The sequence below is a fragment of the Danio rerio genome, chromosome 25 (assembly GCF_049306965.1).
Source record: "Danio rerio strain Tuebingen ecotype United States chromosome 25, GRCz12tu, whole genome shotgun sequence".
NCBI classification, from domain to species: Eukaryota; Metazoa; Chordata; class Actinopteri; order Cypriniformes; family Danionidae; genus Danio; species Danio rerio.
Window position 1 is genome coordinate 12,070,181 of NC_133200.1, and position 26,537 is coordinate 12,096,717.

The following is a 26,537-nucleotide window of genomic DNA, read 5'->3' on the forward strand; positions in this document are numbered from 1 at the left end:
TAGAGAACTGTAATGTTTTGTTTTTGGGATTATACACTACCTGACAAAAGTCTTGTCACTTACGTTTTAGAAACAACCAATAATAACTTGACTTCTAGTTGATCAATTGGTATCAGAAGTGGCTTATATGAAATGCAAAGGCCTCTAGGTTACACTTCTTTTACCAAAATAAAATATGATCAAGCCTTGATTTTTAATTATTTAATTATGACAGTAAGGCCTGACTTTGCTTAGACAAAAGTCTTTTCACTTAACAGAAATAATGTAAAGTACAGAATATTCATATATAAAATAGAATTAATGTTGTGCGACTGTAAGGACTGCATCCATACATCTCTGCAATGACTCAAATAACTTATTAATTAAGTCTTCTGGACTGGCAAAGAAAGCGTTCTTGCAGGACTCCCAGAGTTTATCAATATTTTTTGGTTTCATTTTCAAACGTCCTCCATTATCTTACCCCAGACATGCTCAATAATGTTCATGTCTGGTGACTGGGCTGGCCAATCCTGGAGCACCTTGACCTTTTTTGCTTTCAGGAACTTTGATGTGGAGGCTGAAGTATGAGAAGGAGCGCTATCCTGCTGAAGAGTTTGCCCTCTCCTGCGTTTTGCAATGTTATGAGCCGCACTAATGTCTTGATACCTCAGGCTGTTGATATTGCCATCCACTCTGCAGCTCTTTCACACACCCCCATAATGAATGTTATCCCAAACCATGATTTTTCCTTTACCAAACTTGACTGATTTCTGTGAGAATCTTGGGTCCATTCCAGTCCCAATAGGCCTTCTGCAGTATTTGTGATGATTGGGATGCAGTTAAACAGAATAGATGATCCATTGGAAAATTTCCAAAAGTCAAGTTATTATTTGTTGCTCTTACAACTGGGATTGACGAAAAGACATTTGTCAGGTTGGTTATGTAGATTTGTTCATGATTTGTTAGTTTATTTTTTTATTTTTTGTATAAGCAAAATATATTTACCTCGAGTGGTACTTCCAACCCTCCTACATTTTTACATAACATTTGTTAATATAAATAAGCTAAATTTGCTAACACTTTTCTTAAAGGGGCTGTTTATAAGACTGTCATGGCACCTTTATAGTCACAATGTGACAAATCGTGAATATGAATGAGATTTTATGCGTGCTTACGGCATCTGTCGTTAAATATAACTCCCTCAATTGTCTAATTTTAAAGCAAATATGACATTCTTTGAAATGTCTTGAAATCCAGAGATGACTATCAATTTAACATAACTCGTCATAAATCTGTCATAAACATGATTGTAATGAGGCCAATATAATTGTGTCATAATAATAATAATAATAATAATAATAATAATAATACATTTTATTTAAAGGCACCTTTCTGGCAACTCAAGGACACCGTACAATTAAACAAGATATTTATTTTAATATATATATATATAACAACAGTACAGATACAATAAAGTATTAAAAGCCCCCTTAATTAAGTGAGTTTTGAGTCTTGCTTTGATTAATGTAATAGTCAATTTATGATAAATGTTGTCTGATACTTTTTTCCAGAGGAACAAACTAAATTTGTCATTAAATGTGTCAGTACTCGGTTTAATAATTGTTTAAAAACATTTAATGACAATTTTAATGTGTACCATTGTAGTTAAGGTCAATACATATATTAAAGATGTTGTTAGAATGTTTATAACACAATTTTAATGTCTTAAGGGATATCATGTTTAAGACAGATTTATGACAAGTTATGTTGTCTTGTTAATGTCAAGTTGTCGTGACAAAGACATCTCAAACATTGTCACCTTTGCATTTAAAATGACATAGGCATGTATAAAATCCCATTCATATTCATGGTGTGTCATGTTATGATTATAAAAGTTTCTGACAGTTTTATGAATGCCCCTTCAAGTAAAGTTTTAACCAAAATTTTCTGTGGCGTTTAGCTAATCTAGGCTTTTTATTAAGTTTTTTCATTCCGTAGTTGAGATTCAAACTTTTTTTTTTGGCCAAACTTTTTTTGTTGTCACATTTTTTATTTATTTTTTATTTTTTTACATAAGAACAATCAATATGTAATCAATGTTTATGGTTTATTTTGCCAAAAAATTTGAATGCTAATTTTGGTTAAGTTTATTTTCTGAGTACACTAACAGAACTAGCCTACTTCTTTTTACTAATATTGTGTGTAGTATGCTTAAGTTCTTTTCTGAAAGCAGGTAGAATCACTTCACCGCAGGTTGACTTGTGTTCTGGAAGTGTGTGTTTTTTTTTCTTCTTCTTCCCATAGCTCATAAAGTCAACCATTATGGTCAGTGTAATGTAGCCGCTAGCTCACCACACCCCTTGCCTGGCTGCGGTCTCAGCATGTGAGGAAACTAATGAGCCGCTGTGAATGGAAATGAGTGTCAGAGATGTGTGTGTTTCTATGTTATGTAAGCTTTACAAGGATGGAAAGAACTTGGAGACTCCTTGGGGTTTGCAGAAAGAAAGAAAAAACGAGTTTGCTCATGTGTAGTATACTGCAGATGTAAAGGTGTGGAACGTCATCAGCAGTTGTTTGCTAAATTCACATGTGCTCACCAGCAACTATCATTCTGCTACCGTTATCTTGTTGCCCATTGATGCCAAGCAGGGTTTGGCCTGGTCAGTACCAAGTTAAGAGAACATCTAGGTGAGCTACTGAAAGATATGCTAGTGATTCCAGCAGTAAGTGTTTACCCTTTGATATGTATGGGTTATAGTGTCCCAATACAAGCATGAAAGGTCATTTAAGTCAGTGTTTCCCAACCGTGTTCCTGAAGGCACACCAACAGTACACATTTTCAACCTCTTCCTAATCAAACACACCTGCATCAACTCATCAGAAAATTAGAAGAGACTCCAAAATCTGAAGTTAATTGTTCAGATAAGGGAGACATCCAAAATATGTATTGTTGTTGTGCCTCTTGGAAAAAGGTTGTGAAATACTGATTTAAGCAAACAAAAACTATTGGCCAAACCATTTGGACTTGTGGGGGAAACCAGAGCACACGGAGGAAACCAAGGCTAACATGAGGAGAACATGCAAACTCCACATAAAAATGCCAACTGACCCAGCCAGGGCTTGAACCAGCAACCTTCTTGATATGAGGCGACAACGCTATCCACTGCGCCATCACGCCGCCCTTTAAAGCATACAATACTGTGATAATATTGTATGGCGAGTTCAGTATTGGGATATGTATCAAATCGTAACCTGAGTGTATTGCTATACCCCTAGCTTCTAACTATCCCCATATCTGCTAATAGTCTTCATCAATCCCACTCCTCTCTGTCAATAAGCTGGTGTGTAGTGGGTGTTATTCTGGTGCATTGTGGCTACATCACACTACCTCTGGTTGAGGAATGTAAAAAGCAGGGGTGTCCAAACTTGGCCCCAGAGGGTTGGTGTCCTGGAGAGTTTAGCTCCAACCCTAAACAAACATACATGAACCAGCTAATCATGCTCTTACTAGATATACTAGAAACTTTCTGGCAGGTGCGTTGAAGCAAGTTGGAGATAAACTCTCAAGGACACCGGCCCTCCAGGAAAGAGTTTGGACACCCCTAGTTTTGGAGTGGCAGCACATGTCAAATTTCTTATTGTCTACCAAACATATGTCTAATTTCTTTCTCCATTACAGGCTGAGGACAGCATTACCATCACCAGTGGCGTGTCCATGTCCTATTCGTCCTCCACAGATGACTCTTCCAGCTTGGGAACCACTTGCGCCACCCCTCAGACTGGCACAGAGGCTCCTGCATCAGACCCCTTTCAGGAACAGCCCACATCTACTGGAGCTTCTGGGGAAACAGAGGAGGAAGAGAAAAAGGACCGTCTCACTGAGGTTCCGGAGCGATCGGCCATTTTACGGACCACCATACGATCACTGTCCCCTTTTCGAAGACACAGTTGGGGGCCGGGCAAAAATTTGGCAGGGGAGACAGAGATGAGTCAGCGCAGGTATGAAACATAACCATTAAAATAAATTAATACAAATCTAAGGCATATTAAAGGGATAGTTCACTCAAAAATGAAAGTTCTCTCATCATTTGCTCACCCTTCGCTTGTTTCAAACCTGTTTGACTTTTCTCCTGTTGAACACAGAAGAAGACATTGTGAGGAAAGCTGGAAATTTGTAAACACTGATCTCAATAGTATTTGTTTTTCATACTATAGGTGTCAATGCTTTCAGCTTTCTTCAGAATATCTTCTGTTGTGTTCATAAAGGTTTAAAACCACTTGAAGGCGAGTAAGTTTTCATTTTTGGGTGAACTATCCCTTTCAACACAAACTCTAATTGGGTTTTTATACATATGCTAATTCTCCTGACCTCGATTTTGTCATGAGCATAGCATGCAGCATGTCTTCTCTATGCTTAAATCGCTGATGTGCCTTGAATTTTTGAGACTAATTTGTTTGCCCATGGGTTGGCAATATTGGCCTAGTCATTGTTTTACTGTATGAAAAATCACAAATGAGACTGAGGCACTTTTAACACTAGTGTGTTTTTGATTTAGCAAAGGAAACTAAATTAGCATGTTAACTGAGTGGAGGTATGCTACAGTAAACTGCTATGATAATTGTTACATTGAAATAGCAAGCTATGTTTAAAAGAATATTGCAGTATTTTCTAGATAAAGAAACTACATTAGCATGGTAATTGAGTAGAGGTATGCTAAACTGCCAATAATTTTTAATGCTTAGCAATACATTAAAATACCATGCTAGGTTAAAAAACATATTGCCGTATTTTTCAGAAAAGGGAGCTAAATTAGCATGCTAACTGAGTAGAGGTATGTTAAACAGTCACAAGAAATATTAATGCCAAGTAGTATGTTGAAATGGCAGGTTAGGTTTAAAACCATATGGCAGTATTTAAAAAAAATGAAGATAAATTAGCATGCTAATTGAGTATACTCTAAACTACCACAACAGTTGTTAATGCTTAGCGATACATTAAAATGGAAGGCTAGTTTTATAACCATATTGCAGTGGTTTCTAGATAAGGGAGCTAAAAATTAGCATGCTAATTGAGTAAAGGTATGCTAATCTGCTACAAGAATTGTTAATGCTTTGCAATACATTAAAATGGAAGACTAGGTTTAAAACCATATTAAAGTATTTTCTAGAAAATGAATATAAACTGGCATGCTATTTGAGTATAAGCTAAATTACCACAGTTGTTAATGCTTAGCGATAGATTAAAATGGAATGCTAGTTTTAACCCTATTGCAGTATTTTCTAGATTAGGAAGCTAAATTAGCATTCTAATTGAGTAGAGGTATGCTAAGCTACCACAAGAATTGTTTATGCTTAAGCCTGGTTTATACTTTTGCGTCGAGTGATTGAGAAACCCACGGCGCATGGCTTGCACGTAGCTGTGCATTTATACTTTTGCATTTCTGTTGCTCTACAATAACACTTCTGAAACCCTAGTTGGCAGTGAGGTCTTTATATTCCTCTGTGTCGAGTTTCCTCTAAGGTAGCGTTCAGAGAAAACAAAACACCAACGTTTAAGTGGCTCAAACTCGCTCATTCAGAGGCAGTAACTGGCAGATGTGCAACAACTTTAATCGTAAGGTAAACATAAAACAACAGTCTCCATGTGGAGCTCCATCACGGGACTCCACACTTGTAAACACTCACTCCATCGGGCTCACGCGGCTATCACCTCTCCCCACACTCGTCAGTGATACCAAGCCGACCAATCAGAGTGCTTGCGCTACGCGACGTTGTGATGGGTAGTTAAATTTTTTGAGAGGTGCACGTGTGTGTCGTCGATGACCAAGGATGAAGGCTATGCGCCCATACTTCGGCTGCACTATAGCATATGTGTGCACTAGATGCAGAAATCAGCCTTTAGCGATACATTGAAATGGCAGGCTAGGTTTAAAACCATATTGCAGAAACCATATTGCAGTATTTTCTAGATAAGGAAGCTAAATTAGCATGCTAATTAAGTCACAATATGTTAAATTACTAGGCTAATTGTTTGACATTACATGGAAATATTAGGCTAATCATGTCTGTGGCTAATGTGTTTAGATTTAACTCGCATCAGGCAGCTAATATTTACATTTCCTCCAAATGATTTGATATTATGATCACAGAATTATGCAAATGTGCTGGTTTGGTGTCCACTTCTCATTATTCATTGTGTTTGTCTTTATAATATAGCACGTTTGAATTTTCACTTGTTTCTCAGATTTAATTATCATTCCACCATTTTTACATTTGTTCAGTTGTGTGCGGCTTCCCTGCATGAGAATATGTTTGTGTGTTTGTGAAGGGAAATCCCCATAGTGTGAGCGAGGCCTGTTCCTCTGAGGGCTTAGTAAGCAAGCAGCTGTTCTGTGAGAAAGAGCTGTATTTGGGTCACACAGGACACTTTTCTTCCCCATGATAAACACTTGATGACCTCTAATAGTCCCAGACAGTAGAAAGGAAGCATCATGGTTTACATCATGATGGGGTTTCTTTTCATGTAAACCATACCAATACCTTTTATAGAGGAACTTCAGTGAGGATCGTTTAAATAAATAAAGGGGAAAACATTTATTTGTTTTTTTATTTATATCTACTTTTTTGTATTTATTCTTTTTATTGATTTTTTTCATCTATGTATTTTTTTTATTTTTTTTATCTGTTATACTTATTTATTTCTCAACTTGTTTATTTTGTCTATTTATCTATTCTTTTATCTATGTATTTATTTTTTGTCTACTTGATTATTTATATATATATATATATATATATATATATATATATATATATATATATATATATATAAAACATGTATGCATTTATTCTTTTATCTATTATTTATTAATTAATTTTTTATTTATTTAATTATTTATTTATTCTTATCTATTTATGTATTTATTCTTATCTATTTTTATTTATTTATTTTTAATTTATCTGCTTGTTTATTTATTAATTTATCTATCTGTTTGATAATGCATTTTAGAAAAAAAAACTTATTAATTTTATTATAATAATTATGAAATTATTTTATTTTTGTCTTTTATTTTAACATTACATTATTATTTAAATAATAATAATAATAATAATAATAGTAATAATACCTGTTAGGTATTATTTAATCTAATAGCTAAATTTCAACTTAAACTATAATAATAATAAGAATAATAATTGATCCATTTTTTTTTTAAACCAGAAAAGTTTTTTTTTTTTTCCCACTTATTTTTTTCATCATCATAGTCTGCATTCCTATAGCTTGTCAGTCATATCTTAAATCCTCATTATTTGTTGACTCATTTTTTTCTGTCCATCCATTATTCTCCTCATTATTTTCATCAATCACTTTTTCCAGTGCGGCACAAGGTGAAGTGGAGCGCAGATCTGTTGGTCATAGGAGAAGGTACCATCATCCATTTTTCCCTCTTTCCACTAACCCCATGGAAAATTTAGAAAAGCTGTCCCATAAAATCCCAATAAAAAAGTCGAACACTATTTTTCCAGTTTATTTCAGTTATTTATTTCAGTTTATTTTCAGTTATTTTATAGATAATAGTTTTTTTTAGTAATGACATTCATATACAACTAATATTATATTATGTTTCCTAATGTCAGTTTGTTTTAATTATATTTTTGTTAATTTTTATTTTAGTAAAATTAAAAGTTGTAGATTATTATCTTTTTTTTGTCTCTAAATATTTTTTTTTATTTAATTGCATTTTTATGATTATTTTTAGAATATTCAATTTCTTTGTCAGTTATGGAAAATTTGTAATTAATAGTTATTAGTTTTTTTCTTTATTAAGATAGCTGAAATATATTTACCAAACAAACACATTACAAGCTTGTGTGTGGGTTAAAGGCTTTTTTAACCAGGTCTTTATACTAACAAGATCCTCTGTTGTCTTTTTATTCATCAATCCATCCATCCATCCATCCTGTACATTCCATTTCTCTATGAAGCATGAGCTGGTGTCCTTCTGTTGTCCTGCGCTCTGAAAATGATGAAATGAATGAAAGAAGGTAAAGAAAGACAAATTGGATGCATCTTATACTAATCTTGTGTAATCAAACGGCATGAATTGCGTGATGGCAACTCAAACAGTGTGTTTTGTAAAACAGTGCTGTATAGACGTGTGTGTGTGTGTGTGTGTGTGTGTGTGTGTGTGTGTGTGAGAGAGAGAGAGAGAAAGAGGAGAGAGAGAGGTTGTAAGTGACTTCCTTTCTATGGTTTAGTCTTCTCGTCTCTCCGGACAAACATCTGAGACCACAAACACTGTTGCAGTCACTTCCGTTGATTTCATTGTCTAAAGCAGAGACGAACCGGCCACTTGAATTGAACCATGTTCAAATGTAGACTTAACTATAACATCAATAGCAGATTTGAACTAATATGAATTATGACTAACATTTTGATCTGGATCTCAGAACCTGGCGAGAGGTGAGATGTTTGTTTGTTTTTATTTTTGCAACGTCAACTTGTCAAAGTGTTTCCTGTCAGAACCAATTTCAGAGCACATTAAAGTAAAAACAAAAGCGTTAAATTGAACTAAACTGAAGTTTTTGTGTCTCTCTGCATCTGATAAAGTGTACAAGAGTGATTTTATGAACATTGAAAGAATATTAAATGCAAGTAATGTCGGATTTAATGTTGCAAAGAACTTTAGTGGAAGTTAAAATGAAAAAACGTGGGTGATATAATGTCACTTCTTCATTTAGCATAACAGATTTTATTTTTAAAAATGAAATATGTTTATTTTGACCTGAAATATTTAAAATATATATATATAATAAGTGATAAGTGATTAAGTATAAGTGATTATACTGATTTCTTCCTTAAAAATGTGTAAAACCTGTTTGGAAACAAATTATAAAGACTTAAAATAATTAATAATTAAATATGTCATAAAATAATTTTTGTGATTAAAAATGTCTCATGAGATGATATGTTTGGTATGTAAAAACTATTGTTGCATATACATTACCTGTCAAGTTTGGAATCAGTAAAATTTTTCAAAGGTTTTAAAAAGATCCAATTAAGCTCAACAAGGCTGCTTTTATTTGATCATTAATGTACAGTAAACACTGTTAAACTGTGAAATATTATTACAATTTTATATAAACGTTTTCTTATTAAATGTAGTTTTACATTTAATTAATTTTTGTGACAGCTCAGTTTTTATCATCGTTACTCCAGTCTTCTGTCACAGGATCTTTCAGTTATCATTATAATAGGATGACTTACTGTTCCATTATGATCAGTTGTTATTGGTACTCAATCAGTAATAATAATTCTTACTATAGACCCTTTTCACTTTTCCAGGTTTCTCAGTAGCAAAAGTTGTCATAGTTGGGAAAACTTATAGCAAAGTGAATGGGAAAATACAACAAATACAATCTTATTTGCTCAAATAATAATAGAAAAACTCTATGGTGATGTTATAAAGACTTTCAAAAAAAAAAAAAATTTGTGAGACAGCCAGAGGAGAGAATAACGTCTAATTTACTGTTCTATCCCATAGGCACTGCATTAGATCGAACGAGTAGTAATATTTTTTTTTGTAATTTGAAGCAAAGATGAAATAATACATATATAAATGCATATAAATGTTCATACGTTTATGAAAAAATCAAAATATTAAAAACTTTTCAGGATTTAAGATGCTGATGACCGTTAAACACGTCATAACAGGCTTGTGAACAAACCATATCATCAAAATCTTCCATTCATTCTAATCCGGGTTTTAGTCCATCAATAATTGATAAATCAGTTGCCTCCTGGCATACTAGAGGTGTTAAGGAAATTATATCATGAGGGAATTTTCTCTTCAGTTCAGCAGGTATGTGAAAAGTTTAATATTCCTAATAACAACTTTTTCCGTTATCTCCAAATTTGCAATTTTGTGTGTAAAATGTTCCCTCGTTTTCCGGCATCATCTCCTAGCTCCTCTTACTAGAGAGACCCACAATTTGGAAAGGGATTATATCATCACTCTACTATAAAATTATGGCACCAACTGATACATCCCACTTCTAAATAAAATCTGTGTGGGCGGATGATCTGGGTATTACAGTTTCAGATGAGGAATTCACAAGTCCTCTGTCTGTGCAAGACATGGACAACTGCAGTGCAAAATTGTGCATTGTGTACCCTGGACAAACCTAAAGCTCTCAAAGCACTTTCAGCATATTGATCCAGCCTGTAATCGCTGTAATTTCACCCCAGCCACTCATGCACATATGTTTTGGTCTTGTATAAAGCTTAATTACTTTTAGGATACTATTTTTAAAACTGTATCTGTTTTTTTGGGGTATATATTTCTCCCCTTGCCCACTAATTGCCGTTTTTGTAATTTTGCCTACGTCATATAAACTTACAAAAAATACAATCTGATTACATAGCTTTTATTGTGCTCCTGGCCAAATGACTAATATTGCTTAGGTGGAAGGATCAGAAACCTGCAACCCCAACACAGTGGATTAGACTGTCTAGAGCAAGGGTTTCCACACTCGGTCCTGGAGGGCCAGTGTCCTGGAGATTTTAGCTCCAACCCTAATCGAACACACCTGAACAAGCTAATCAAGCTCTTACTAGGTAAACTAGAAGATCTCCAGGCAGGTGTGTTGAAGAAAGTTGGAGCTAAAGTCAGCAGGACACCGGCCTTCCAGGACCGACTTTGGACACCCCTGGTATAGAAGTTCATATAACCAGTTAAAGAAAATTTGGTACCTATTTAGGAAATATATTTAAGAATATGTATTATTGTCAACTACAGACCAAGTCTTTGTTCCAGCAAGTTGATTTTTTTTCTTTCCTAAGTGCAAAGTAGAGTGTATTGTGTGATTGTACAATTGTAGTTTTTGTTAAGCCACGTTATTATTTACCTTTTTATCTGTAGGTATGTTTTTTGTTTAATTTTGTTTGCTTGTTTTTTTCTCATTGTATGTGGTTAAGTTAATACAATCTATACTTTTTGAAATATAATTTTGTTTTGTATTCTTTTTTTTTTTTTTTTTACTGTAATTTACCATAAAAGTCAGAAATTTAAAAAAAGTAAATAACAGGCTTGTGAAAAGGTTCCATTATCGGTGCTAAATTATTATTTTGTGTGCATCTTGCGTCATAGTAGCATAGAAACTGTCATACGTTTTACTTTTATGATTCTTTTTTAATCAAAAAGACAGTTATTAATAATTATTTATTTATTGATTATAAATGTATTTACTTTCACTCTTGAACAAAGTTTTGTTATGAATAAAAGTAAATACATGGTACTTTCAAAAGGTATTGTATAAGTTTCCCAAACTTACGACAATAATAATAATAATAATAATAATAATAATAATAATAATACTAATAATAATACTAATAATAATAATTATAATAATAATAATAAAATAATTATAATAAAAATAATTATAAATATTTTGAGTAATACATATTTTTTGTTTAGTTAAAGTACTAATGAATTTTCTTTAAAATGAAAAGAACAAAACAAAAAACAAAGGTGCTGTGTTTGCAGATAGTTAAGTTATCAGTGGAATAATCCAGTTTTTTCAATCACAATAAATCAAAACATTTCATTATTTTAACCTATTGTTGTTTTTTAGACTCGTTTAGACCACTATCAAACATTTTGTTTCACTTTTTAACATACAGAAAATGGCTAACCATTTCCACATCAGTGGTTGGTTGTGTTGTGTGAGTCAGTGATTGTCATTCGTCATGGTTTCCTTTCACAGTCTGAGGTCAATACTTTACCAGCATTATTTGCTAGTAAACTTACACATTTGTCCATTGCGTATCTGCATGTGTTTGAGTCTGCCAGTATTCTGCTTATGTTTATTCAGTGTGTGCATGTGGTCACCTTGTCGCCACAATGTTATGTAAGCGTTATCACTTATATACTGTATATGTATTTATGTCCACAGTTACAGTCTGGAAGGACTTGCACCAGAGAAGGAGGGAAGGAAAAGTCTGGTTCAGCAGCGTGTCGGAGAGTCCAGCCAGGAGCCCAAATGTCCATCAAAGGTGGAAAAAGAAGACAGAGGCTCGCTTGTGTCTCTGACTGAAGAAGAGCAGGAGTCAGATCTAGGCGACTGCAGCAGTTTGGGCAGTCAGGTAAAGTAGGATTGAGCCAGGGCTAAAAACTATTAGAAAACATTTATACTGTTAAATATAAAGGCTACATTGTTATTCTAATAACATTTTAATAACATAGTAAAATCTACCTTGTAATACAGATTAAATGCTCAAATTTGAACATAAATCTGTTTTAAATGGTTATAATTAGTTAATTAAATCTAATTTATTGACTGCATTCTAATATGTGGAAATAATCAAATGATGACGATTTGTTCCATGACAAACGGTTAATTGCAATTAATCACATCCAAGATACATTTTGTATTCACATAATAATACAGTGCTCTGCATATATGAGTACAAACCCACAAATCTCTCATTTAAATTAATATTTTCTATAGAAAGCTTTACATTATGTTTGTGCATGTACATTAGTTTGGTCAGTACTGAAGCCAAATCTGGAGCTTATCTAACAAAATAACTTACAATAATGGTTCAAAAATTAGTAACCCAAATATAAATGTTAGGGAAAAATATTTTTGCAATATTTTGCATGAATTTAAATGTATTATCTTTCCATTTCTAAAGATGTTCTGTGACTAAAATATTATTTTAAAACATATATCTGTTTAATAAATCTGTTTTGTTCAAATGCACCAATGTATATTACCCATATTCACTGAGAAATGGATAAAAATATTCATTTTCAAAATAGGGTGTACACATATGCTGAGCACTGTATGTGTACTGGGTATATATATTTGTAAAAATGCACACACACATGCTGTACATAAAACGCACAAAAAAGAAAAAGAAAAACAAGTGCATGTGTATATATAAACTTAAATTTGTATATACTTTGTTTTATATCAATACTTATATAGATTTAGAAATACATAAACAAATATTTTTTACAATATAAACGCATACAAAAATATACGCAGTAGACACAAATATATTATTTTTAAATATGAACTTTTACTTTAGATTAATCATTTGACAGCTCTAAAATATAGTCAAGCCATCAGTATAAATGTTTGTCAATACTGATTTTAATTTAAATATTTTATATATATATATATATATATATATATATATATATATATATATATATATATATATATTTATATTTTTCTTTTTCTTTGATATAAATTTTTCATTATGATTTTAATATAAGTATTGACTATATAGTTACAGTTGAAGTCAGAATCATTAGCCCCCCTTTAATTTATTTTTTTCTTTTTTAAATATTAAATGTATTTTCTTCTGGAGAAATTCTTATTTGATTTATTTTGGCCAGAATAAAGGATTTTTTTTGTTTTTTTAAAAAAAAAATCTTTTAGGGACAAAATCTTCAGCCCCTTTAAGCTATTTATTATTATTGTTATTATTTTTTGATACAGAATAAACCATCGTTACAATAACTTGCCTAGTTACCCTAACCTGCCTAGTTAACCTAATTAACCTAGTTAAGCCTTAAAATGTAATTTTAAGCTGTATAGAAGTGTCTTTTGATAAATATCTAGTAAAATATTATTTACTTTCATCATGCCAAAGATAAAATAAATCAGTTATTAGAAATGAGTTATTAAAATTATTATGTTTAGAAATGTGTTGAAAAAAAACTTCTCTCCATTAAACAGAAATTAGGTGAAAAAACAAACAAACAGGGGGTCTAATAATTCAGGGGGGCTAATAATTCTGACTTCAACTGTACAGTATATTGACTATATATATATATATATATATATATATATATATATATATATATATATATATATATATATATATATATATATATATATATATATATATATATATATTATATACATAATATAAATTATTATTTTTAATGTTTTTTATATTTGTCTTTTTTTGGTGGTCAGACTTTCCTCTATTTCTAGTCTTTTTGCATTTTGAATCAAACTCAAAACAATGATTTTTAGTTTCTTTTAAAATCTAAAGAGCACACACACAGACACTACAGCTGGAATGATAAGTTAATTATTTAAAGACACACATCCTCTCTGCTTCTCTTTCTCTTCACTCTCACATTTATCGATAAAAAACTGCCACTTGTTCAAGTTCTAACACACAGATTTCAATTATAAGCTGCCTTTGTAGTTTTTTGAAATTGAATGTTGTAGATTGAAATCTATTGCATTTTATTACCCCATTTTAATGATTTGTCTTGTTTGCCGCTTTCAGAAGTCCATCCAGTCGGGTCGGAGATGTGTCCCACATTCACAACCCATCCTCACCAAATCTGTGTCCATGGTGGCCATCAGTCAGAAGGACCTGGACGGTGAGTTGAAATCATCTTCTCTGTTTTTCTGTCCTCCGTCTTGTTGTGTCTCTCTGAGCTCTGCAGCACTCAAATATTGAGCATTTTAATAAGCCTCAATAAGACTTTTCTGGATGTTGCAGATTTTCAGACAGTTTCTTTTCTCTGCTGGTCTCTTTGTGGTGTAATAATAATAATAACATTTGGTTGTAAATGACCACACATTGACCACTCACTTCCTTGTCAGTCATATCTGACACCCAATTTTGTGTCCTGGGATTTTTATGCTACAAATAATACCTTGTATGGACTGGGACTATTGGTATTCTTCAGATGTGGACTCCCGTGGTTCCTTTTTCACTGTGGTGTCACATTAACGGGAGGTGGACGTTTATTAATATATTGGCATCCATTTTTTTTTTACCATTCGTCTTTTTTGTGACCAGCAATGGGACGGCTGCGACCCAAGCGACGAATCTCCTTCTCCTTCAGCATCTCGCCGATGCTCCCCAAATCTAAAACTCTCTTTTCTCTTGGCTCTTCATCCAGTGATGAGGAGGAGGCAGTCAGTAAGTAAAAAGATATCCCACAATGCCTAGCATGGCCCCCTCCCTGCCCAACCCCCTGCCTAATATGAAGTGTGTGTCCCTACAATCCCTCTTGACACTTTTTTAACGAACTGGCCTATTTCCAAATTTTTATTTTATTTCATTTTATTTTGTATTTTGTTTTGTATTTTATTTTGGATTATTTAATTAAAATTTTATTAAAATGTTTTTATTTTATTTAATATTTTATTTTATTTATTTGTTTATTAGTTAGTTTGTTTATTTAATGTTTTGTGCTGTTTTTTATTTTTTGTTTTGTGTTTTTTGTTTTTTTTGCTGTATTTTTTTGTGTGTTTTTCATTTTTTGTTTAGTTTTCGTTTGGTTTTGTTTTTAATTTTTTTGTTTTGTTTTAATACTTCAATTATATTGTGTTGTTGAGGGCATCATTTTAATGACCGGGTTTAGAATAGCATATATATTTTAAAAGGTTATTATAATAATTCACTGATAGTTAATTATTAAATTAATACTGGCTAACTGAAGTGCCAAAATAATTTAGAAATTGCCTATAGAGTTAATTCATAATTATTTGTGTGTTATGCATGTTGTCTACTGATGCATTCATTATTTGTCTGATCATTTTTTTAAAGTGTTAGTTCACCCAATCATGAAAATGTTGTTATTAGCTCTCATGTTGTTCCAAGTGCTTGTTACCTTTTTCTTAGGTTCAAGACTTTTAGGGTCCAGAAATGTGTCCAAAACGTTCTCAAAACAGTCAATGTGCATTTAAAATATCTTAATTTGTGTTCTAAAGATAAAGAAAGGCCTCAGGAGTTTGGAGAATTTAATTTTAATAAATTTTTGGGTGAACTATCCCTTCAAGACAATCTTGCTAATGATGTTAAAAGGCTATATGTATATTGTTTATGTATGAATCACTTTTTATTGACAGTGTAAGATCATTCTGTCATGAATCTGTATAAATAAGGCATTAAATCACACTTGTGACTGCAGTTCACTTAACGGCCACCGGTGTTGCTAATAGCAAGCTTTCCTTTTTAAGCAGGTTTAGTTGTTTGTTTATAACTAGCACCCTGAATCAAAATCAACTTAGTATATTGGCACATTTGTGTGAGTGGTATAGCTTGAATAATATTGATAATGGAGCAACATACAGTGCAACATTATTGCACGTGCAATGTATTCACCTAGAATCATTTTTTTCTTTTGTGGATTGTTGGATGGATTTCTCAGAAAGTGGGTTTCCAGTATAAGACATTAGCGTGTCTGTATAGTGTGTTTCCATTAGATCTGTCTCTCCTTGTCTTTCAAAGTCCTCATAATCACCTTTTTAGAACTACTTTTATATTTCACGTTAGCAGGTAAAATAAATAATAATAATGTAATAAACATTTTTTGAGTTAATAATATATATATCTACTTACATGATTGGTTACATCATGCCATTTTTATATGAAATGTTTTGGTATTGAAGTGTGTTCTGTTTTTTGTGTGTTGATACTTTTTAAAAAAACTTTTTATTTATTTATTGTGAATATAGCCAAGCCAAATTCATCTCTCACAAGTATAATAAACAGTTTGTAGTACAAACAGTACAATAGTTTCCTAAACAAGTCAAAAACAATACAAGCGTTTCTGCACTCCTTACAAAATATTAGTCATTTTTCCTTTCATAGTTAATTGTTTGTGATTTGCAGAACAATGCTTGTTTTTTTTTCCTCTAAGCCTTTTACAAATGTGGTATTTTGTGTGCATTATTTGTTCTCTATTGACAGCATAAACTGCTTGATTACACAATTCTATTGTACAAAACTCCAGTGGCTCCCTGAAAAGTGGTTAATAATACGAGTTGTTGTTTTATGGTCTCATTGGTGATTTAGTTAGCGGTTGTCTGGTTTTCATTTTGAATAATCAGTCATTTTCTCTCATTTCAGGATTGAGTTCATTCACTGGAACATCAGGATCATTAGAGTACAGGTATGACCCCTGCTTCACATTCTGATTGGCTGCATGCTAACATGTTAATGTCAAGTTTTAATAGTTTAGAATTTAAATATGCATTTTTTTAATATATAATTTGTTAGCATGTTTACTATTATATCGATTTAGACAGTGGAGAAGAACTAAGAAATGTTGAGTGTCCGATTAAACTCTGTGTGTACTGTATCATACCAAATTAATATTTAAGTGAATGTATCCAAGTTTCAAATAGTTGCTTTTATCTTCTTATTTGTCTGATTCAGTATATCAGAGGAGGATCCTGGGCCATTACGGAGTGACAGTGAAGGCAAAATTGGAGGAACCAAAGTGAGCAGGACATTCAGTTACCTCAAGAGCAAGATGAGCAAGAAGAACAAGGTTGGTTTTTGATATTATAATGACCTGTTTACCCTATGCTCTCTGTAAGGTATCCCTTACTAGTACTTAAGTCTGTGTGTGATTGATTTAACACAGTGCTCTTAAACATTTGGGTTGCACTACTACTACTGACTGAATCATTGGTGCAGTTGATTCTGACTCTAGCAGCCAAAATCGGAGCCTTAATCTAGACACGATCAGACCAGACAACCTTTCAAACATATAATCATACATAGTCCTCTTTTATTCCCCGGATTGTCTTGTATTTTACAGTTTTATTCCGCTAGCATCCTGTTAAAACATATTTCTGTATATTTGAATCTTTCTATAAAAAATCTTGTTGTTTTAATTGACATTTTGGTTGAATTCAGCATGTGGCAGAATACAAAATATTAGCTAAAATCTACGCACAGTTGATCCTACCTATACACACCTATACAATAATACCTGCAAACTAACTTTGCTATCTAATGTGAGTCAAACCCTTTTCGTTTAAAGCCATGTGCTGTTGCCCTTCCTATGATTCGAGGACATTTTGATATTTGTATGTATGTTTAAACTAAAAAAAATGTCCATCTTGCATCGTTTTATTTTAAACACGCTAATTGGGTTTTAAATTAACGTGTAAACAGTTTGGAAAGTACATGAATGCTAGTCATTATAGATCTGTGCATTAGCTCTTAAAGGGTCATGAAACACCAAAACACATTTTTTGAGCTGTTGACAGTCATAAATGTGTCCCATGCTGCTAAAAACACTATTAGGACTCGTATATTTCACTAAAAAGTGAAAATTGTTTGTTTTTGCGTTATTTCAAGCAAATTCGTACTTCCGGTTTGAAACAAATTTTTGAAGCTGTGTCACGGACATGAGATCTTAGCGTGCATTCCAGCATGTAGACTACATGTCTGTACCTGGGAGTGCCTCATTACGTCTCTGAGTGTGCTGCATTAATGCATGAGTAAGACTTGGTTCAAACCAATCAGCAAACTCTATTGTGCAATTTTATTAATATGCAGGATAGCCTCCAAGACTTTTTATATGACTTTTCCAAGAGTTTTTATATGTTACACTGTTCAGACGGCAGAGAAACGCTGCATTGTGTTGCCAAAACAAGCGTGCAGTGTTGCTTTTATAACTTGCTGCAGTGAAGGTTTTGTTTTCATTTTCCCTCAATGAGAGCGCAGCAGGACTCGTGTGTGGATTACAGTGCACGCGGCGCTCGACAACAATACGTGTCTAAGGAACTTTTTTTTTCCCGCAAGCTTTTCTTGTGGGTAAAATGTAATAAATGCGGAAATGCGGATTTGCTGCTTTTCTCCTCTTAATAAGGACGTGGCTCTAGTTGGTGTTGATTGTCCTGTCTCTACAGATTTGGTAAATAAGCGACCAGTGGTCTTTGTTTGTTTATTCAGATGGCAAAGTTAGTTTGTATCAAACCAACTATTACACCGAGTGTTTACATGTTACACCACAATCAATCTTACCGTCATGGAGGATTTTCAACGCATTTTGTGACAGGAATAACACACACGGCTTTCTGATGCTACCTGTCGAGTGCATCTAAGTTTTCATTAAGTTTTTCTCTCATTCGCCGTGCGGTAACAAACATTGCATGAAAAATGCATGCTTAGAGCTGTTCCTCGAATCAAATATCTCGTTTGTCAAGAGGGGCATGAATGAAATTCCTGAATGAAAGAGCCAAACTGCAGTTAAAGTCCACCATTTAATAATTTGTCAAATAATTCGATTACCGATGTTCATGTAAACGCAGTCACTGTCTTTCTCCCCTGTCTGTGCTTGTGCGTCTGTGTATTTTGCCTCTGTGAAAATCAGCGCATGACCAAACCGACACTCCCATTTTTATGCGAATTTTCACAGACCCTCCCTCTTTTGCTCCTCCAACACTCCCTCCTAAACAGAGCTGGACAGGCCCACTTTCCTGACTTTTTCCAAAGTAGAGGTGTGAAAAAACCCTGCTGAAACAAGGGCGTTTCAAGGCCCTTTAAAGTGACACGCCTGTTATTTAATGTAAATCAATTAACAAACGAAAATGAGGGATTCGTTCAACTCCCAATGTTGACCGGTTTGCTTATAATGTTAAATTTTGGTGAGCCTGTGCAAATGTGTTTAGCATCATGATTTGCATCCGTGTTGTCATCTGATGCTGTAGCTCATCTGATTCAAGGTTGTATGTTCTAAGATGCTCTTCTGTAGAGCTCGGGTTGTAACAATTGGTAATTTTTTGTTATCAATTGTTTATTGTTGCACTTCCATCAGCTTAAACTAGTCATTGTACTCAAATTTTATATTTGTTCTCTTTTCCAGACCATATTCTGTAAATCTAGAGATGGTCGTATGTGAACATCTTCAAATATCATCAGTTTCTGATATACTTTAACCCCCCTCATTTGATACCAGCAACTTTAGAAGTCACTTAAATCACCTTTTTTCCTCCATTCTAATGCTTAGTTTGACATCTTCATGCTTGAATGCATTGAGTTGCTGCCATGTGATTGGCTGTTTAGATGTGTGTATTAACTACCAGTAAAAGATGTGTGTTTTTGTAACAACATTTGTTTTAGCGACAAAATTGTTCCCATGATTCATCTGTAGACAAAGTAATTTTCTTTCAATCAAAAACCAATGCATTTCCTGCATGTGGTCCTATCAGATTGTATTAGTGGAAACGAATGCCATCGTTCTATTTTGACTGATCTAATATCTTTGCCATTTAACTTTTGTGGTTTTCTCCCCGTAGTTCCTGTAGATGATGAAACCAGGTCGATGATTATGTGAAAGCTCTCAGCAACTATTAAATGTTGCATGGCTTTTTTGTGCACAGACTTTGTCGTACAAGAGCTCACATTAGGGAAGTTCAACAGGATGTAGAAGCAAACTGTGGTCTTTGTTTAAATACACTCTTTCACAGAGGCTTGCGCTTGCAGTTTTCGAGCTCCTGTATTTCTGTGAAAACAAATGCATGGAAATGTATGAGATCACAGTTTCGAAGAACCTTCATGACATGTTTTAAATGTTCTAATGAACCAGCTGGGCCACTAAATATAGTAAATAAAACTTTATGAATTCAGAAACTTTTTTTTGGACGTAAGAAAAACAATTTTTATATATTTTTGTACATTTAGTATCTAGGCATTTTAAAAATATTCAGATCTTAAGTGTCAAAAGAAATATCCATCTTTATAGAATCTACTAAACAATACCATACAACCAAACAAGCTTCCAGTAGGGAGGGTCTAAGTAAAAGGAAGTGAACTGTGTCTGTAAGCTGAGGCCAAATGTGAAAGACGACAGAAAGAAACTTTTTTCAGTCTCTAAGCTTACCAAGTCACTTCCTCTGGCTGGCTTGCCTGCTATCTGTCATGGGAACTGGTGTGTTTGTGTAGGTAGACCAACAGACACATAACCTCGTCTACAGAACATTAGGCCCAGTGCATGCTCACTGGCTACCTACATCTGGGATGTCTACGTTGTGTCGTAGGTTTTTACCGCAGGGTCGGTCACTGAAGATCAAGAATACTGTTGGTGTGGTTGAGGTAGGACTGTAAGACCAAATGTTGTTACAGTTGTTTTATGTCACGTGCATTGATATATGTGGGGGGAAAATAGGTGTTTGAATGTTTGTAGTTCATAGTTCATTTTTAGGAGTTATGAAATATGCTTTTTGGGACTTTGATGATTTTTTTTTGCGCTTCCCCATGTTTTTTGTTTCACCACATTTAAGAATTGCATGAGTCAGTCCTGTGGTTCAAATTGCATATTTACTCTTGGCCTCAATGTTTATATTTTTGGGCATTTAAATGATTTGAGAGGTGCACTTTGACCATCTTCTTTCCTGCGCGTTTTGTAGCCAAATAATGTTCTCTAATTTTATGGTTTTAAGGCGTATATCACACTGAATCATTTTAGAAAAGGAAGATGCTGGATACTAAGAATTAACTAACCTTCCTTTACACGCGATAACATTGGTATATGATGGTTTGCTGTGGTAGCCGATCAGACAGGATTTTGTTATCAGGGTGGACTGCAGAAATGGCAACAGTCAGTGGTTTTTTTATTTATGGTGCCACTGTAGATTTATTTTAATCATGCCCGACACAGTAATGAAGTGAGGATGTTGTGGGTTTGAGACTTCATGCAATTTGTCAAAAAACAAGAACTACGGATTGATAAATGAATAGGAACATAGATTAATGGGTATATGCAAATTGGGATTGATTGGATGGATGGATAAATGAATATGAGTATAGATTAATTGAATGGATATATGCAAATTGGGATGGATGGATGGATGGATGGAATGATAAATGAATATGAAAATAGATAAATAGGTTTATGAAAATTGGGATTGATTGATTGATTGATTGATTGATTGGATGGATGGATAAATTAATAGGAAAGTACATGAATGGCTATATGCAAATTGGGATTGACTGGATAAATGGAAGAGTAAATAAATAGAAAAATAGATTAATGGATTTATGCAAACTGGAAGGATGGATGGATGGATGGATGGATGATAAATGAATAGGTAAATAGATGGATATGTATATATGCAAATTTGGATTAATTGGATGAATGGATGGATTTATGGATGGATGCATAATTAGTAAAATAGATGAATGGGTATGCAAATTGGGATTGATTGTTTGATTGGATGGATGGATGGATGGGTGGATGGATAAATGAATAGAAACATAGATTAATGGTATATGCAAATTGGTGTTGATTGGATGAATGGATTGATGAATGGATGAAAAATTGAATAGGAAAACAGATGAATGGGTATGCAAATTGGGATGGATGGATGGATCTTTGGAGAAATTAATAGTAAAATAGATGAATGGCATGGAAATTAGGATTGGTTGGATGGATGGATGGATGGATGTATAAATGTATAGGAAAATAGATGAATGGGTATGGAAATTGAGATTGATTGAATGGATGGATGGATGGATGGATGGATGAATGGATAGATTGATAAATAGATGGATAAATGAATATGAAAGTAGATGAATGCCAATTGGGATTGATTGGATGACTAGATGGATAGAAGTTAAAAACGGCAGGTAAATGGGTGATTTAGTGGATGGATGGATGGATGGATGGATGGACAGATGGGAAGGTTGATAGATTAGTGGGTATAGACATAGTGGTAAGCAGCATTTTGTAATCTGGGTTGTTAGTGGAAATTAACACAGATAGTCTTTTTTGTGTGTTCTTCCACTCTAGATATGTTTTTATCAAGCTTGTAAAGAAATAGAGGAAGCTTTTTTTTTTTTGGTTTTGACACTTGATGCAATGGATGTGTAGGTGGATGGATGGGTAAGTAAGTGGGTGGATGGGTTGAGATATAGATTTAATGATGAGTTTTGTTTGTCTGTGTAAATGGAAGAAAGAGTATTAAATGGATGGATGGATTAATCAAGGGGTGATGTAGTATGTGGATGGATGGATTAATGGGAGGTTGGAAGGGTTAATCAATAAATTGAGTGTTGAGAACCTGCAAATATTGAGCATGGAATAGTGGGTTTGATTAATTGATTGATTGGTTGACTGGTAAATGGGTGGATGGTGTATTGTTGGATAGACTGATGTACTGATGGATAAATGTATGGATTGGTGGATAAATGGATGGATGGGTGGATAGATGGACAGATGGATTTGTAGACGAATGGATGGATTGGTAGATGGAATTATGCATGGAACGGAGGATGAATGGATGGATGGATGGATGGATGGAATGGATTTGATTGATGCATTGTTAATTGATGAGTGGGTGGATGTATGTATTGTTGGATATATGGATGTATTAGTGGATGTATGTATGGATTGGCAGATGGATGGTGGAATGGTCGATGGATGGATGGACTTGCTGATGGATGGATGGATGGATTTGTAGATGAATGGATGGATTAGTAGATAATTTGATGAAAGGATTTGGTAGATTGATGGGTAAATAAATTGGTGGATGGATGAATTGATAGATTGAATGGTAGATGGATGGATTTGTAGATGGATGGATCAATTTGTTAAGAAATTAATGAAATTAATGGATGGATTGGTGTATGGAGAGAGAGAATGGGTTGAAAAGCATGGATGCACTGCAAAAAATGCTTTTCTTGCTTAGATTTTGTCTTATTTCTAGTCTAAATATCTAAAATTTCTTATATCAAGAAGCATTTTCTAGACAAGCAAAACATATTGTCTTGTTTTGAGTAATAAAATGCAATATTAAGTGAGTTTTTCCTTGAAACAAGCAAAATAATCTTTATTTATCTTTTATCTTTATTTTGCTTACCCCATTGGCAAATTATTTTGCTTGTTTTACGGAAAAACTCACTTAATATTGGCATATTACTTCTCAAAACAAGACAGTATGTTTTGCTTGTCTAGCAAATTCTTCTTGATTTAGGAATTGCATTTTTTGCAGTGTGTGTAGATAGACTAATGGGTAGAGACGTGGATTGACAGATTTAGTAGGTTGAGTTTCAGTACCTACATGGGTAGATGTTTAGAGGAGTGTGTAGGTGGATAGATGGAGGGAATGGGGGCTAAATGTGTTGATAGATGGCTGATAGGTGGGTGGGTCGACAGTCTAGATTACACTGGGATAGATAAATGTGCAAGAAATGTTAAGACTGTATGGAAGTTTGTTCATTCCTGCAGCTGCAGCTAGAGATGAATGATGATTATGAATGAAAGTATTGATTATGGAGCTGATGATCCTGTCAGATGGATGCATCAGTGTCTGCTAACCCTGTGGTTTTTCTGATAAATGTGCTCTGCTCTTATTTAATCTCACATCTGGTCCGAAACTCACTGTAACTGAGAGTGCGCAGCTCTGACTGTACATCACACATTAACTGCATTTTATTCAATTTTATGTGTTGTGTTCAGCAGGAGAAGGAGAAAGAGAAGAATAAGGAGCGTGAGCGAGATGCCAAAGACAAGGAGAGAAGAGCCTCAAACGGACATCTCTTCACTACGGTCATGACTGTACCCACAATCCCCTGCCACCAGTGCAACAAACTCATCAACACTAAAGACTCTATCCTCTGCACCAGTAAGAATACATCTATCTATCTATCTATCTATCTATCTATCTATCTATCTATCTATCTATCTATCTATCTATCTATCTATCTATCTATCTATCTATCTGTCTGTCTGTCTGTCTGTCTGTCTGTCTGTCTGTCTGTCTGTCTGTCCGCCCGTCCGTCCGTCCGTCCGTCCGTTCATTCATTCATCCATCCATATCTATCTATCTATCTATTGTTCTATCAATCTTTCTGTCGTTCTATCTATCTTTTTATCTATCTGTCTGTCCATCCATCCATCCATCCATCCATCCATCCATCCATCAATCCATCCATTGTTCTATCGATCTTTCTGTCGTTCTATCTATCTTTTTATCTATCTGTCTGTCTGACTGTCCGTCCGTCCGGCTGTCCGTCTATCTATCTATTTATCTATCTATCTATCTATCTATCTATCTATCTATCTATCTATCTATCTATCTATCTATCTATCTATCTATCTATCTATCTATCTATCTATCTATCTATCTATCTATCTATCTATCTATCTATCTATCTATCTTTCTGTCGATCTTTCTGTTGTTCTATCTATCTTTTTATCTATCTGTCTGTCTGTCCGTCCGTCCGTCCGTCCATCTATCGATCTGTCGTTCTATCGGTCTGACTGTCTGTCTATTTATCTGTCTGTCTGTTCTAATTCCACATTCTACACTGTAAGTAATAACTTTATTCCACACTTTGTCAAATTTCTCTTTCATGTATTACAATTTCTGATTAATATCCTGTACATCTATTTTACACTGTATTCTATATATGCTAACATTGGCAAACAAGTCTTCCTGGTGTGTACAAAAACCCCACACTATTTAATGAAAACAAAACCTTGAATAGACAGAAAAATACTCATCAAAAAAATACTTCTGATGTAACTCACTTGTAAAAAGAGGAAACGTATCATTGGAAACACCAATACCCAACCTAACGTACTAGCAGATACATCTAAATAAATCAGATATTTATTTCAATTGCTACAAGGTGTGTTTTGGTCAAATTAAATGCATGTCAATCCAAACAAACAAAATAAATATTCTGCTTTGCTCTAATGCATGTGTTCATTCCACTCTCTTTGGTTTTGCCATAGGCTGTTGTCTTTTTTTGGCACTTCCTCCTTTACTGTCATTTGCGCTGCAGTTGTGTGCTTCTGCAAAGGAAACGCTTTCTCGGTGGTAAACTCTAAAGCTTGCAATCGCTGGAGATTCACACAGGAAATGGGTTGAAAACATTTTATTCCACAAAGAAAAAGCTTACAGATTGTCTACATGAACACAAATGCAATTGATTTAAACTGTAAAAGATGGCCTTGTTAAGTTAATTTGTGATTTTAACCCATGTTAGAGAGCTTGTGTGTGACATGCGTAGAGAATTGGGATGATGTGCGTCTCAGTATGTGAGCAGAGCTTCAAAGAAGTGAAGAAATAAATAATGAAGGAGCAAGTATGGTGGCCATCTGCCCAGTCAGGCCTTGCACAGTGTTGCATCACTCTGTCGCTCCACCCGCACACAGCTGGTGAGGCTCAGCACTGAACTGAGAGCAGTCGCTGCGCTGCTGCCGCCATCGCTCTCTCTCTCTCTCTCTCTCTGTTTATTGTTCTCAGAGGATGTGCTGGCAGACTCATTACCGTTTCCTCTCATTTCCCAAAAGCGACTGACACTCGAAACGCTTTCTGCCATTTGATTAGATCTTGTGAAAAGTTTTTGTATTAGAAATGATTTATTTAACTACTTTAACCCTTGTTTGCTGTTCAAATTTACTATCCTTTTTGTTATGTCGGGTGCTGTTTTTGCCCCATTGACTCCCTTTATAATGATTTTTTTTTGATCGCAAAGATTGACACCATACAATCATGCAATCTTGATTGTTGCTGATTTTCCCTGTTGGGAAGAGGTTAAATGTGTCAATTTTACTGTTGATCATCGGTTGGCAGCATTAATCTTTTAGATAGGCCTGTTTAAAAATGTTTTTGGCATTTATATGGAGTTCTGTGGAGTGAAACAATGCGCATAAGTACTCTTCAGGGCTGCACAATATATTGTTTCACCATCGATATAGCAATGTGTGCATCCGCAACAGTCACATCGCACAGATATGCTATGTTAACTCTGGATTATAGTTGACCTCGAG

General features: G+C 34.1%; 1 protein-coding gene across 50 annotated transcripts in view; it reads left to right on the forward strand.

The window, feature by feature from the left end:
- The window catches only part of akap13 (A-kinase anchoring protein 13), a 197,600-nt gene that overhangs the window by 137,696 nt on the left and 33,367 nt on the right, over nucleotides 1-26,537 (forward strand). For 16 of the 50 annotated variants that reach the window (XM_021470637.3, XM_073942848.1, XM_073942854.1 and 13 more), the window contains exons 11-18: nucleotides 3,659-3,978; nucleotides 7,352-7,399; nucleotides 7,960-8,019; nucleotides 11,929-12,118; nucleotides 14,291-14,387; nucleotides 16,871-16,913; nucleotides 17,180-17,294; nucleotides 24,216-24,381. In XM_021470637.3, coding sequence (XP_021326312.1) covers nucleotides 3,659-3,978; nucleotides 7,352-7,399; nucleotides 7,960-8,019; nucleotides 11,929-12,118; nucleotides 14,291-14,387; nucleotides 16,871-16,913; nucleotides 17,180-17,294; nucleotides 24,216-24,381 — 1,039 coding nt within the window. Of the gene's footprint in view, nucleotides 1-3,658; nucleotides 3,979-7,351; nucleotides 7,400-7,959; nucleotides 8,020-11,928; nucleotides 12,119-14,290; nucleotides 14,388-14,812; nucleotides 14,936-16,870; nucleotides 16,914-17,179; nucleotides 17,295-24,215; nucleotides 24,382-26,537 lie in introns of all 50 variants that reach the window. The other 34 variants (XM_009297839.5, XM_021470632.3, XM_021470634.3 and 31 more) reach the window with 4 other exon arrangements.